This window comes from Lampetra fluviatilis, unplaced genomic scaffold, assembly GCF_964198595.1.
Source record: "Lampetra fluviatilis unplaced genomic scaffold, kcLamFluv1.1 SCAFFOLD_724, whole genome shotgun sequence".
Taxonomy (NCBI): domain Eukaryota; kingdom Metazoa; phylum Chordata; class Hyperoartia; order Petromyzontiformes; family Petromyzontidae; genus Lampetra; species Lampetra fluviatilis.
In genome coordinates this window covers 30,001-47,500 of record NW_027621375.1, presented here as the reverse complement: position 1 = coordinate 47,500, position 17,500 = coordinate 30,001, and the positions used below count along the sequence as shown (strand labels likewise).

Below are 17,500 nucleotides of genomic sequence, written 5' to 3'. Positions count from 1 at the left end.
ACTATACACTTCTACACTATACACTACACTATACACTACTACACTATACACTACTACACTATACACTACACACTACTACACTACACTATACACTACACTATACACTACTACACTATACACTACTACACTATACACTACTACACTATACACTACACACTACTACACTACACTATACACTACACTATACACTACTACACTATACACTACTACACTATACACTACTACACTATACACTACTACACTATACACTACTACACTATACACTACTACACTATACACTACTACACTATACACTACTACACTATACACTACTACACTATACACTACTACACTATACACTACACTACTACACTATACACTACACTACTACACTATACACTACACTACTACACTATACACTACACTATACACTACTACACACTACACACTACACTACACTATACACTACTACACTATACACTATACACTACTACACTATACACTACTACACTATACACTACTACACTATACACTACACTATACACTACTACACTATACACTACTACACTATACACTACTACACTATACACTACTACACTACACTATCCACTACTACACTATCCACTACTACACTATACACTACTACACTATACACTACACTATACACTACACACTACTACACTATACACTACTACACTATACACTACACTATACACTACTACACTATACACTACTACACTATACACTACTACACTACACACTACACTATACACTACTACACTATACACTACTACACTATACACTACTACACTATACACTACTACACTATACACTACTACACTACACACTACTACACTATACACTACTACACTATACACTACACTATACACTACTACACTATCCACTACTACACTATACACTACTACACTATACACTACACTATACACTACTACACTATACACTACTACACTATACACTACTACACTATACACTACACTATACACTACTACACTACACACTACTACACTATACACTACTACACTACACACTACACTTCTACACTATACACTACTACACTACACACTACTACACTATACACTACTACACTATACACTACTACACTATACACCACTACACTATACACTACACTATACACTACACTACTACACTACTACACTATACACTACTACACTACACTATACACTACTACACTATACACTACACACTATACACTACTACACTATACACTACTACACTATACACTACTACACTATACACTACTACACTATACACTACTACACTATACACTACACTATACACTACACACTACTACACTATACACTACTACACTACACTATACACTACTACACTATACACTACACACTATACACTACTACACTATACACTACTACACTATACACTACTACACTATACACTACTACACTATACACTACTACACTATACACTACTACACTATACACTACTACACTATACACTACACTATACACTACACTACTACACTACACACTACTACACTATACACTACTACACTACACACTACACTTCTACACTATACACTACTACACTATACACTACTACACTATACACTACTACACTATACACTACTACACTATACACTACACACTATACACTACACACTATACACTACTACACTACTACACTACTACACTACTACACTATACACTACTACACTATACACTACTACACTATACACTACTACACTATACACTACTACACTATACACTACACTACTACACTACACACTACTACACTATACACTACTACACTACACACTACACTTCTACACTATACACTACACTACTACACTATACACTACTACACCATACACTACTACACTACACTATACACTACTACACTACTACACCATACACTACTACACTATACACTACTACACTATACACTACACTACTACACTATACACTACTACACTATACACTACACTACTATACTATACACTACTACACTATACACTACTACACTATACACTACTACACTATACACTACTACACTATACACTACTACACTACACTTCACTATACACTACTACACTATACACTACTACACTATACACTACTACACTATACACTACTACACTATACACTACACTACTACACTACACTATACACTACTACACTACACACTACACTACTACACTATACACTACTACACTATACACTACTACACTATACACTACACTACTACACTATACACTACTACACTATACACTACACTCTACACTACTACACTATACACTATACTATACACTACTACACTATACACTACACTATACACTACTACACTATACACTACACTATACACTACTACACTATACACTACTACACTATACACTACACTCTACACTATACACTACTACACTATACACTACACTATACACTACACTATACACTACACTATACACTACTACACTATACACTACTACACTATACACTACTACACTATACACTACACTATACACTACACTATACACTATACACTACACTATACACTACACTATACACTACACAATACACTACTACACTACTACACTACACTATACACTACTACACTACACTATACACTACTACACTATACACTACACTATACACTACTACACTATACACTACTACACTATACACTACACTATACACTACTACACTATACACTACACACTATACACTACTACACTATACACTACTACACTATACACTACTACACTATACACTACTACACTATACACTACTACACTATACACTACTACACTATACACTACTACACTATACACTACTACACTACACACTACTACACTATACACTACTACACTACACACTACTACACTATACACTACTACACTATACACTACTACACTACACACTACTACACTATACACTACTACACTACACACTACACTTCTACACTATACACTACACTACTACACTATACACTACTACACTATACACTACTACACTACACTACTACACCATACACTACTACACTACACTATACACTACTACACTACTACACCATACACTACTACACTATACACTACACTACTACACTATACACTACTACACTATACACTACACTACTATACTATACACTACTACACTATACACTACTACACTATACACTACTACACTATACACTACTACACTATACACTACTACACTACACTTCACTATACACTACTACACTATACACTACTACACTATACACTACTACACTATACACTACTACACTATACACTACACTACTACACTACACTATACACTACTACACTACACACTACACTACTACACTATACACTACTACACTATACACTACTACACTATACACTACACTACTACACTATACACTACTACACTATACACTACACTCTACACTACTACACTATACACTACTACACTATACACTACACTTCTACACTATACACTACTACACTATACACTATACTATACACTACTACACTATACACTACACTATACACTACTACACTATACACTACACTATACACTACTACACTATACACTACTACACTATACACTACACTTCTACACTATACACTACTACACTATACACTACACTATACACTACACTATACACTACACTATACACTACTACACTATACACTACTACACTATACACTACTACACTATACACTACACTATACACTACACTATACACTATACACTACACTATACACTACACTATACACTACACAATACACTACTACACTACTACACTACACTATACACTACTACACTACACTATACACTACTACACTATACACTACACTATACACTACTACACTATACACTACTACACTATACACTACACTTCTACACTATACACTACTACACTATACACTACTACACTATACACTACACTATACACTACTACACTATACACTACACTATACACTACACTATACACTACACTACTACACTATACACTACACTATACACTACTACACTATACACTACTACACTATACACTACTACACTATACACTACTACACTATACACTACACACTACACTATACACTACTACACTACACTATACACACTACACTATACACTACACAATACACTACTACACTACTACACTATACACTACTACACTACACTATACACTACTACACTATACACTACTACACTATACACTATACACTACACTATACACTACGCTATACACTACTACACTACACTATACACTACTAAACTACACACTCCACTATACACTACACTATACACTACTACACTATACACTACTACACTACACTATACACTACTACACTACACTATACACTACACTATACACTACTACACTACACTATACACTACACTATACACTACTACACTACACACTCCACTATACACTACTACACTATACACTACACTATACACTACTACACTACACTATACACTACACTATACACTACTACACTATACACTACACTATACACTACGCTATACACTACTACACTACACTATACACTACACTATACACTACTACACTACACACTCCACTATACACTACACTATACACTACTACACTATACACTACTACACTACACTATACACTACTACACTACACTATACACTACACTATACACTACTACACTATACACTATACACTACACTATACACTACACTACTACTCTACAATACACACTACACTACACACTACACTACTCACGATTCCGCTGAGCGAGCAGTGGACACGGTAGTTTTTCTCCATCATCTCCAGCACCGCTCCAGACCTGCGGAGGGAGGGAGGAGAAATGTCAGGGTCCAGGATCGAACCCACGACCTCCTGTAGACCAGGCGAGGTGGTCAACATCTACCACGACCTCCTGTAGACCAGGCGAGGTGGTCAACATCTACCACGACCTCCTGTAGACCAGGCGAGGTGGTCAACATCTACCACGACCTCCTGTAGACCAGGCGAGGTGGACAACATCTACCATGACCTCCTGTAGACCAGGCGAGGTGGTCAACATCTACCACGACCTCCTGTAGACCAGGCGAGGTGGTCAACATCTCCCACGACCTCCTGTAGACCAGGCGAGGTGGTCAACATCTACCACGACCTCCTGTAGACCAGGCGAGGTGGACAACATCTACCACGACCTCCTGTAGACCAGGCGAGGTGGACAACATCTACCACGACCTCCTGTAGACCAGGCGAGGTGGTCAACATCTACCAAGACCTCCTGTAGACCAGGCGAGGTGGTCAACATCTACCACGACCTCCTGTAGACCAGGCGAGGTGGTCAACATCTACCAAGACCTCCTGTAGACCAGGCGAGGTGGACAACATCTACCACGACCTCCTGTAGACCAGGCGAGGTGGTCAACATCTACCACGACCTCCTGTAGACCAGGCGAGGTGGTCAACATCTACCACGACCTCCTGTAGACCAGGCGAGGTGGTCAACATCTACCACGACCTCCTGTAGACCAGGCGAGGTGGTCAACATCTACCAAGACCTCCTGTAGATCAGGCGAGGTGGACAACATCTACCACGACCTCCTGTGGACCAGGCGAGGTGGTCAACATCTACCAAGACCTCCTGTAGATCAGGCGAGGTGGTCAACATCTACCACGACCTCCTGTGGACCAGGCGAGGTGGTCAACATCTACCACGACCTCCTGTGGACCAGGCGAGGTGGACAACATCTACCACGACCTCCTGTGGACCAGGCGAGGTGGTCAACATCTACCACGACCTCCTGTAGACCAGGCGAGGTGGTCAACATCTACCAAGACCTCCTGTAGACCAGGCGAGGTGGTCAACATCTACCACGACCTCCTGTAGACCAGGCGAGGTGGTCAACATCTACCAAGACCTCCTGTAGACCAGGCGAGGTGGACAACATCTACCACGACCTCCTGTAGACCAGGCGAGGTGGTCAACATCTACCACGACCTCCTGTAGACCAGGCGAGGTGGTCAACATCTACCACGACCTCCTGTAGACCAGGCGAGGTGGTCAACATCTCCTGTGTACCAGGCGAGGTAGTCAACATTTCCTATAGATGGTAGGTGAGAGGGTGAATGGGTGAGTGAGTGGGTCAATGAGTGAGTGAGTGGGTGAGTAAGGTGGTGAGTAAGGTGGTGAGTGAGTGGGTGAGTGAGTGCGTGAGTGAGTGGGTGAGTGAGTGGATGAGTGGGTGAGTGAGTGGGTGAGTGAGTGAGTGGTGAGTGAATGAGTGAGTGGGTGCGTGAGTGAGTGGGTGAGTGTGTGAGTGGTGAGTGAGTGGTGGGTGAGTGGGTGGGTGAGTGGGTGGGTGAGTGAGTGGGTGAGTGAGTGGGTGGTGAGTGAGTGGGTGAGTGAGTGGGTGAGTGGGTGAGTGAGTGAGTGGGTGGGTGAGTGAGTGGGTGAGTGAGTGAGTGAGTGGGTGAGTGAGTGAGTGAGTGTGTGAGTGGTGGGTGAGTGGTGGGTGAGTGGGTGGGTGAGTGGGTGGGTGGGTGGGTGAGTGGGTGAGTGGGTGAGTGAGTGGGTGAGTGAGTGGGTGAGTGAGTGGGTGAGTGAGTGGGTGAGTGGGTGGGTGAGTGGGTGGGTGAGTGAGTGGGTGAGTGAGTGGGTGAGTGGGTGAGTGGGTGAGTGAGTGAGTGGTGGGTGAGTGGGTGAGTGAGTGAGTGAGTGGTGGGTGAGTGGGTGAGTGAGTGAGTGAGTGGGTGAGTGAGTGAGTGGTGGGTGAGTGGGTGAATGAGTGGGTGAGTGAGTGTGTGTGTGAGTGAGTGGGTGGGTGAGTAAGGTGGTGAGTGAGTGGGTGGGTGGGTGAGTGAGTGGGTGAGTGAGTGGGTGAGTGAGTGGTGAGTGGGTGGGTGAGTGAGTGGGTGGGTGAGTGAGTGGGTGAGTGAGTGGGTGAGTGGTGGGTGAGTGAGTGGGTGAGTGGGTGGGTGAGTGAGTGGGTGGGTGAGTGAGTGGGTGAGTGAGTGGGTGAGTGGTGGGTGAGTGAGTGGGTGAGTGGTGGGTGAGTGAGTGGGTGAGTGGGTGGGTGAGTGAGTGGGTGGGTGGGTGAGTGGGTGGGTGAGTGAGTGGGTGAGTGGGTGAGTGGGTGAGTGGGTGGGTGAGTGAGTGGGTGAGTGAGTGGGTGAGTGGGTGAGTGAGTGTCTCACTTGAAGGCAGATCCGAGTGTTTTGTTTTTCCTGATGAAAGCGATCCTCACCAAACCATCCCACTCCTAGCACACACACACACAGAGAGAGAGAAAGCAGTCGTCACTAACTAGTGACTAACTAATCAATAACTAATCAATAACTAACTAATCACTACCTAATCAATAAATAATCATTAACTAATCACTAATCAATAACTAATCAATAACTAGTAACTAACTAATCGCTAACGAATCACTAACGAATCAATAACTAATCGCTCACTAATCAATAACTAATCGATAGCTAATCAATAACTAATCAATAACTAATCACTGACTAATCACTAATTAATAACTAATAACTAATCAATAACTAATCAATAACTAATCACTCACTAATCAATAACTAATCAATAACGAATCAATAACCAATCAATAACTAATCGATAGCTAATCAATAACTAATCAATAACTCACCTGGAAGTTGATGGCAGGGGGAGGGTTCCGTGGCTCGATTCTCACGACGCTCAATAACTAATCACTCACTAATCAATAATCAATAACTAATCAATAACTAATCAATAACTCACCTGGAAGTTGATGGCAGGGGGAGGGTTCCGTGGCTCGATTCTCACGACGCTCAAAAACTAATCACTCACTAATCAATAACTAATCAATAACTAATCAATAACTAATCAATAACGAATCAATAACCAATCAATAACTAATCAATAACTAATCAATAACTAATCGATAGCTCACCTGGAAGTTGATGGCAGGGGGAGGGTTCCGTGGCTCGATTCTCACGACGCTCAATAACTAATCACTCACTAATCAATAACTAATCAATAACTAATCAATAACTAATCAATAACTCACCTGGAAGTTGATGGCAGGGGGAGGGTTCCGTGGCTCGATTCTCACGACGCTCAATAACTAATCACTCACTAATCAATAATCAATAACTAATCAATAACTAATCAATAACTCACCTGGAAGTTGATGGCAGGGGGAGGGTTCCGTGGCTCGATTCTCACGACGCTCAAAAACTAATCACTCACTAATCAATAACTAATCAATAACTAATCAATAACTAATCAATAACGAATCAATAACCAATCAATAACTAATCAATAACTAATCAATAACTAATCGATAGCTCACCTGGAAGTTGATGGCAGGGGGAGGGTTCCGTGGCTCGATTCTCACGACGCTCAATAACTAATCACTCACTAATCAATAACTAATCAATAACTAATCAATAACTAATCAATAACTCACCTGGAAGTTGATGGCAGGGGGAGGGTTCCGTGGCTCGATTCTCACGACGCTCGATAACTAATCACTCACTAATCAATAATCAATAACTAATCAATAACTAATCAATAACTCACCTGGAAGTTGATGGCAGGGGGAGGGTTCCGTGGCTCGATTCTCACGACGCTCAACAACTAATCACTCACTAATCAATAACTGATCAATAATTAATCAATAACTAATCAATAACCAATCAATAACTAATCAATAACTAATCAATAACTAATCGATAACTCACCTGGAAGTTGATGGCAGGGGGAGGGTTCCGTGGCTCGATTCTCACGACGCTCGACTCCACTTTGGGCGGTGGGCGGAAGTTGTTCTTGCCGACCTGTACAGTGCAGAGTACAGTGCGGCAGTGTACAGTGCGGTGTACAGTGCAGAGTACAGTGCAGTGTGCTGTGCGGTGTACAGTGCAGTGTGGCAGTGTACAGTGTGGTGCGCAGTGCAGAGTACAGTGTAGTAGTGTATAGTGTAGTAGTGTATAGTGTAGTAGTGTATAGTGTAGTAGTGTATAGTGTAGTAGTGTATAGTGTAGTAGTGTATAGTGTAGTAGTGTATAGTGTAGTAGTGTATAGTGTAGTAGTGTATAGTGTAGTAGTGTATAGTGTAGTAGTGTATAGTGTAGTAGTGTATAGTGTAGTAGTGTATAGTGTAGTAGTGTATAGTGTAGTAGTGTATAGTGTAGTGTAGTAGTGTATAGTGTAGTAGTGTATAGTGTAGTGTAGTAGTGTAGTAGTGTATAGTGTAGTAGTGTATAGTGTAGTAGTGTATAGTGTAGTGTATAGTGTAGTGTATAGTGTAGTGTAGTAGTGTATAGTGTGTAGTGTAGTAGTGTATAGTGTAGTAGTGTATAGTGTAGTAGTGTATAGTGTAGTAGTGTGTAGTGTATAGTGTAGTAGTGTATAGTGTAGTAGTGTGTAGTGTATAGTGTAGTAGTGTATAGTGTAGTAGTGTATAGTGTATAGTGTAGTAGTGTATAGTGTAGTAGTGTATAGTGTATAGTGTGTAGTGTAGTAGTGTATAGTGTAGTAGTGTAGTAGTGTATAGTGTAGTAGTGTATAGTGTAGTAGTGTATAGTGTAGTAGTGTATAGTGTAGTAGTGTATAGTGTAGTAGTGTGTAGTGTATAGTGTGTAGTGTATAGTGTAGTAGTGTATAGTGTAGTAGTGTATAGTGTGTAGTGTAGTGTAGTAGTGTATAGTGTAGTAGTGTATAGTGTAGTAGTGTATAGTGTAGTAGTGTATAGTGTAGTAGTGTATAGTGTAGTAGTGTATAGTGTAGTAGTGTATAGTGTATAGTGTAGTAGTGTATAGTGTAGTAGTGTATAGTGTAGTAGTGTATAGTGTAGTAGTGTATAGTGTAGTAGTGTATAGTGTAGTAGTGTATAGTGTAGTAGTGTATAGTGTAGTAGTGTATAGTATAGTAGTGTATAGTGTAGTAGTGTATAGTGTAGTAGTGTATAGTGTAGTAGTGTATAGTGTAGTAGTGTATAGTGTAGTAGTGTATAGTGTAGTGTAGTAGTGTACAGTGTAGTAGTGTATAGTGTAGTAGTGTATAGTGTAGTAGTGTATAGTGTAGTGTATAGTGTAGTAGTGTATAGTGTAGTGTAGTAGTGTATAGTGTAGTAGTGTATAGTGTAGTAGTGTATAGTGTAGTAGTGTATAGTGTAGTAGTGTAGTGTATAGTGTAGTAGTGTATAGTGTAGTAGTGTAGTAGTGTATAGTGTAGTAGTGTATAGTGTAGTAGTGTATAGTGTAGTGTATAGTGTAGTAGTGTATAGTGTAGTAGTGTGTAGTGTAGTAGTGTATAGTGTAGTAGTGTATAGTGTAGTAGTGTATAGTGTAGTAGTGTATAGTGTAGTAGTGTATAGTGTAGTAGTGTATAGTGTAGTAGTGTATAGTGTAGTGTAGTAGTGTATAGTGTAGTAGTGTATAGTGTAGTAGTGTATAGTGTAGTAGTGTATAGTGTAGTAGTGTATAGTGTAGTAGTGTATAGTGTAGTAGTGTATAGTGTAGTGTATAGTGTAGTAGTGTATAGTGTAGTAGTGTATAGTGTAGTAGTGTAGTGTATAGTGTAGTAGTGTAGTAGTGTATAGTGTAGTAGTGTATAGTGTAGTAGTGTATAGTGTAGTGTATAGTGTAGTAGTGTATAGTGTAGTAGTGTGTAGTGTAGTAGTGTATAGTGTAGTAGTGTATAGTGTAGTAGTGTAGTAGTGTATAGTGTAGTAGTGTGTAGTGTAGTAGTGTATAGTGTAGTAGTGTATAGTGTATAGTGTAGTAGTGTATAGTGTAGTAGTGTATAGTGTAGTAGTGTATAGTGTAGTAGTGTATAGTGTAGTGTATAGTGTAGTAGTGTATAGTGTAGTAGTGTGTAGTGTAGTAGTGTATAGTGTAGTAGTGTATAGTGTAGTAGTGTATAGTGTAGTAGTGTATAGTGTAGTAGTGTATAGTGTAGTAGTGTATAGTGTGTAGTAGTGTATAGTGTAGTAGTGTATAGTGTAGTAGTGTATAGTGTAGTAGTGTATAGTGTAGTAGTGTATAGTGTAGTAGTGTATAGTGTAGTGTATAGTATAGTAGTGTAGTAGTGTATAGTATAGTAGTGTATAGTATAGTAGTGTATAGTGTAGTAGTGTATAGTGTAGTAGTGTATAGTGTAGTGTATAGTGTAGTAGTGTATAGTGTAGTAGTGTATAGTGTAGTAGTGTATAGTGTAGTAGTGTATAGTGTAGTGTATAGTGTAGTAGTGTATAGTGTAGTAGTGTATAGTATAGTAGTGTATAGTGTAGTAGTGTATAGTGTAGTAGTGTATAGTGTAGTGTAGTAGTGTATAGTGTAGTAGTGTGTAGTGTAGTAGTGTATAGTGTAGTAGTGTATAGTGTAGTAGTGTATAGTGTAGTAGTGTATAGTGTAGTAGTGTATAGTGTAGTAGTGTGTAGTGTAGTAGTGTATAGTGTAGTAGTGTATAGTGTAGTAGTGTATAGTGTAGTAGTGTATAGTGTAGTAGTGTATAGTGTAGTAGTGTATAGTGTAGTAGTGTATAGTGTAGTAGTGTATAGTGTAGTGTATAGTGTAGTAGTGTATAGTGTAGTAGTGTATAGTGTAGTAGTGTATAGTGTAGTAGTGTATAGTGTAGCAGTGTATAGTGTAGTAGTGTATAGTGTAGTAGTGTATAGTGTAGTAGTGTATAGTGTAGTAGTGTAGTGTATAGTGTAGTGTATAGTGTAGTGTAGTAGTGTAGTGTATAGTGTAGTGTATAGTGTAGTGTGTAGTGTATAGTGTAGTGTATAGTGTAGTGTATAGTGTAGTGTATAGTGTAGTGTATAGTGTAGTAGTGTATAGTGTAGTAGTGTATAGTGTAGTAGTGTATAGTGTAGTAGTGTATAGTGTAGTGTACACTACCTTGATGAGGTGGTCTACGCGAGCCAGTAGCTGCGTGTTGAGTGAAAGGCGGCAGTACAGTCGGTCTCCCGGCTTGGCAACGAGACGCAGAGCAAACTCACGCTGGAACATCAACACAGCACACCTACACACACACACACAGTGACACACACACACACAGTGACACACACACACACAGTGACACACACACACACACAGTGACACACACACACAGTGACACACACACACAGTGACACACACACACACACACACAGTGACACACACACACACAGTGACACACACACACACAGTGACACACACACACACAGTGACACACACACACACAGTGACACACACACACACAGTGACACACACACACACAGTGACACACACACACACAGTGACACACACACACACACAGTGACACACACACACACAGTGACACACACACACACAGTGACACACACACACACACAGTGACACACACACACACAGTGACACACACAGTGACACACACAGTGACACACACACACACAGTGACACACACAGTGACACACACACACACACAGTGACACACACACACAGTGACACACACACACACAGTGACACACACACACAGTGACACACACACACACACAGTGACACACACACACACAGTGACACACACACACACAGTGACACACACACACAGTGACACACACACACAGTGACACACACACACAGTGACACACACACAGAGACACACACACACACAGTGACACACACACACACAGTGACACACACACACACACACAGTGACACACACATCAACACAGTGCACCTACACACACACACAGTGACACACACATCAACACAGTGACACACACACACACAGTGACACACACACACACAGTGACACACACACACACAGTGACACACACATCAACACAGCGCACCTACACACACACAGTCACACACACACAGAGAGACACACACACAGTGACACACACACACACAGTGACACACACATCAACACAGCGCACCTACACACACACACACATACACAGAGAGACACACACACAGAGACACACACACAGAGACACACACACACAGTGACACACACACACACAGTGACACACACACAGAGACACACACACACAGTGACACACACACACAGTGACACACACACAGAGACACACACACACAGTGACACACACACAGAGACACACACACACAGTGACACACACACAGAGACACACACACACAGTGACACACACACAGAGACACACACACAGAGACACACACACAGTGACACACACACACACAACATCAACACAGCGCACCTACACACACACACACAGTGACACACACACACACAGTGACACACACACACACAGTGACACACACACACACAGTGACACACACACACACAGTGACACACACAACATCAACACAGCACACCTACACACACACACACACACAGAGACACAGTGAGACACAGAGAGAGACACACACACACAGAGAGACACACACAGAGACACACATCAACACAGCACACCTACACACACACACACACAGTGACACACACATCAACACAGTGCACCTACACACACACACAGTGACACACACACACACACACACAGTGACACAGTGAGACACACACACACAGAGAGACACACACAGTGACACACACATCAACACAGTGCACCTACACACACACACACACAGTGACACACACATCAACACAGTGCACCTACACACACACACAGTGACACAGTGAGACACACACACAGTGACACACACACACACAACATCAACACAGTGCACCTACACACACACACACAGTCACACACAGAGACACAGTGAGACACAGAGAGAGACACACACACAGTGACACACACACAGAGACACACATCAACACAGCGCACCTACACACACACACACAGTGACACACACAGAGACACACAGTGACACACACACAGTGACACACACACACACAACATCAACACAGCGCACCTACACACACACACACAGTGACACACACAGAGACACACAGTGACACACACACACACAGTGACACACACACACACAACATCAACACAGTGCACCTACACACACACACACATACACAGAGACACACACACACAGTGACACACACACACACACACAGTGACACACAACATCAACACAGTGCACCTACACACACACACACATACACAGAGACACACACACACAGTGACACACACACAGTGACACACACACACACAGTGACACACACACACATCAACACAGAGACACACACACACAGTGACACACACACAGAGAGACACACACACAGTGACACACACACACACAGTGACACACACACACATCAACACAGAGACACACACACACAGTGACACACACACAGAGAGACACACACACAGTAACACACACACACACAGTGACACACACACACATCAACACAGAGACACACACACACAGTCACACACAGTGACACACACACAGTGACACACACACACACAGTGACACACACACAGTGACACACACACACACACACACAGTGACACACACACAGTGACACACACACAGTGACACACACACAGTGACACACACACAGTGACACACACACATACAGTGACACACACACACAGTCACACACAGTGACACACACACAGTGATACACACACAGTGACACACACACATACAGTGACACACACACACACAGTGACACACACACAGTGACACACACACACACAGTGACACACAGAGACACACACACAGTGACACACACACAGTGACACATCAACACAGAGACACACACACACACAGTGACACACAGAGACACACAGTGACACACACACAGAGACACACACACAGTGACACACACACAGTGACACACACACATACAGTGACACACACACACACAGTGACACACACACACACAGTGACACACACACAGTGACACACACACACACAGTGACACACACACATACAGTGACACACACACACACAGTGACACACACACAGTGACACACACACACACAGTGACACACACACATACAGTGACACACACACACACAGTGACACACACACAGTGACACACACACAGTGACACACAGTCACACACACATCAACACAGCGCACCTACACACACACACACACAGAGACACACACATCAACACAGTGCACCTACACACACACACACACAGTGACACACACATCAACACAGTGCACCTACACACACACACACACAGAGACACACACATCAACACAGTGCACCTACACACACACACACACAGAGACACACACATCAACACAGTGCACCTACACACACACACACAGTGACACACACATCAACACAGTGCACCTACACACACACACACACAGTGACACACACATCAACACAGTGCACCTACACACACACACAGTGACACACACATCAACACAGTGCACCTACACACACACACACACAGTGACACACACATCAACACAGTGCACCTACACACACACACACAGTGACACACACATCAACACAGTGCACCTACACACACACACACACAGTGACACACACATCAACACAGTGCACCTACACACACACACACAGTGACACACACATCAACACAGTGCACCTACACACACACACACACACAGTGACACACACATCAACACAGTGCACCTACACACACACACACACAGTGACACACACATCAACACAGTGCACCCACACACACACACAGTGACACACACATCAACACAGTGCACCTACACACACACACACACAGTGACACACACATCAACACAGTGCACCTACACACACACACACAGTGACACACACATCAACACAGTGCACCTACACACACACACACACAGTGACACACACATCAACACAGTGCACCTACACACACACACAGTGACACACACATCAACACAGTGCACCTACACACACACACACACAGTGACACACACATCAACACAGTGCACCTACACACACACACACAGTGACACACACATCAACACAGTGCACCTACACACACACACACACAGTGACACACACATCAACACAGTGCACCTACACACACACACACAGTGACACACACATCAACACAGTGCACCTACACACACACACACACACAGTGACACACACATCAACACAGTGCACCTACACACACACACACACAGTGACACACACATCAACACAGTGCACCCACACACACACACAGTGACACACACATCAACACAGTGCACCTACACACACACACACACAGTGACACACACATCAACACAGTGCACCTACACACACACACACACAGTGACACACACATCAACACAGTGCACCTACACACACACACACACAGTGACACACACATCAACACAGTGCACCTACACACACACACACAGTGACACACACATCAACACAGTGCACCTACACACACACACACACAGTGACACACACATCAACACAGTGCACCTACACACACACACACACAGTGACACAGTGAGACACAGAGAGACACACACACACAGAGAGACACACACACAGAGACACACACACACACATCAACACAGAGACACACACACAGTGACACACACACAGTGACACACACATCAACACAGAGACACACACACACAGTGACACACAGAGACACACACATCAACACAGCGCACCTACACACACACACACACACAGTGACACACACACACACACACAGTGACACACACACACAGTGACACACACACACACAGTGACACACACACACACACACAGTGACACACACACACAGTGACACACACACACACACACAGTGACACACACACACAGTGACACACACACACACAGTGACACACACACACAGTGACACACACACACACAGTGACACACACACAGTGACACACACAGTGACACACACACATACAGTGACACACACACACAGTGACACACACACACAGTGACAGACATAGAGACACACACACAGACACAGTGACACACACACACACAGAGACACACACACACACAGTGACACACATAGAGACACACACACAGACACAGTGACACACACACAGTGACACACACACACACAGTGACACACATAGAGACACACACACAGACACAGTGACACACACACACACAGTGAGACACACACAGAGACACACACACAGTAGAGACACACACACAGAGACACACACAGAGAGAGACGCACACACAGAGACACACACAGAGAGAGACACACACACAGAGAGACACACACACAGAGACACACACAGAGAGAGACACACAGAGAGAGACGCACACACACAGAAACACACACAGTGAGACACACACACACAGAGAGACACACACACAGAGACACAGTGAGACACACACAGAGAGACACATAGAGACACACAGTGAGACACACACACACACACAGTGAGATACACACACAGAGACACACACAGACACACACACAGAGACACAGTGAGACACACACAGAGAGACACAGAGACACACAGTGAGACACACACAGAGACACACACAGTGAGACACACACACAGAGACACACACACACAGAGACACAAACACAGAGACACACACACACAGAGACACACACACACAGAGACACAAACACAGAGACACACACACACAGAGACACAGTGAGACACACAGTGAGACACACACACACACAGAGAGACACACACACACAGTGAGACACACACA

General features: G+C 42.9%; 1 protein-coding gene across 1 annotated transcript in view; it reads right to left on the bottom strand.

Moving 5' to 3' along the window:
• LOC144955160 (dimethyladenosine transferase-like) overlaps positions 1-17,500 on the bottom strand; it is a gene marked incomplete at both ends in the record, with an annotated part of 43,437 nt that overhangs the window by 573 nt on the left and 25,364 nt on the right. The window contains 4 exons of the mRNA XM_078885478.1: positions 4,717-4,780; positions 7,147-7,211; positions 8,683-8,775; positions 11,845-11,968. Coding sequence (XP_078741604.1) covers positions 4,717-4,780; positions 7,147-7,211; positions 8,683-8,775; positions 11,845-11,968 — 346 coding nt within the window. The remainder of the gene's footprint in view (positions 1-4,716; positions 4,781-7,146; positions 7,212-8,682; positions 8,776-11,844; positions 11,969-17,500) is intronic.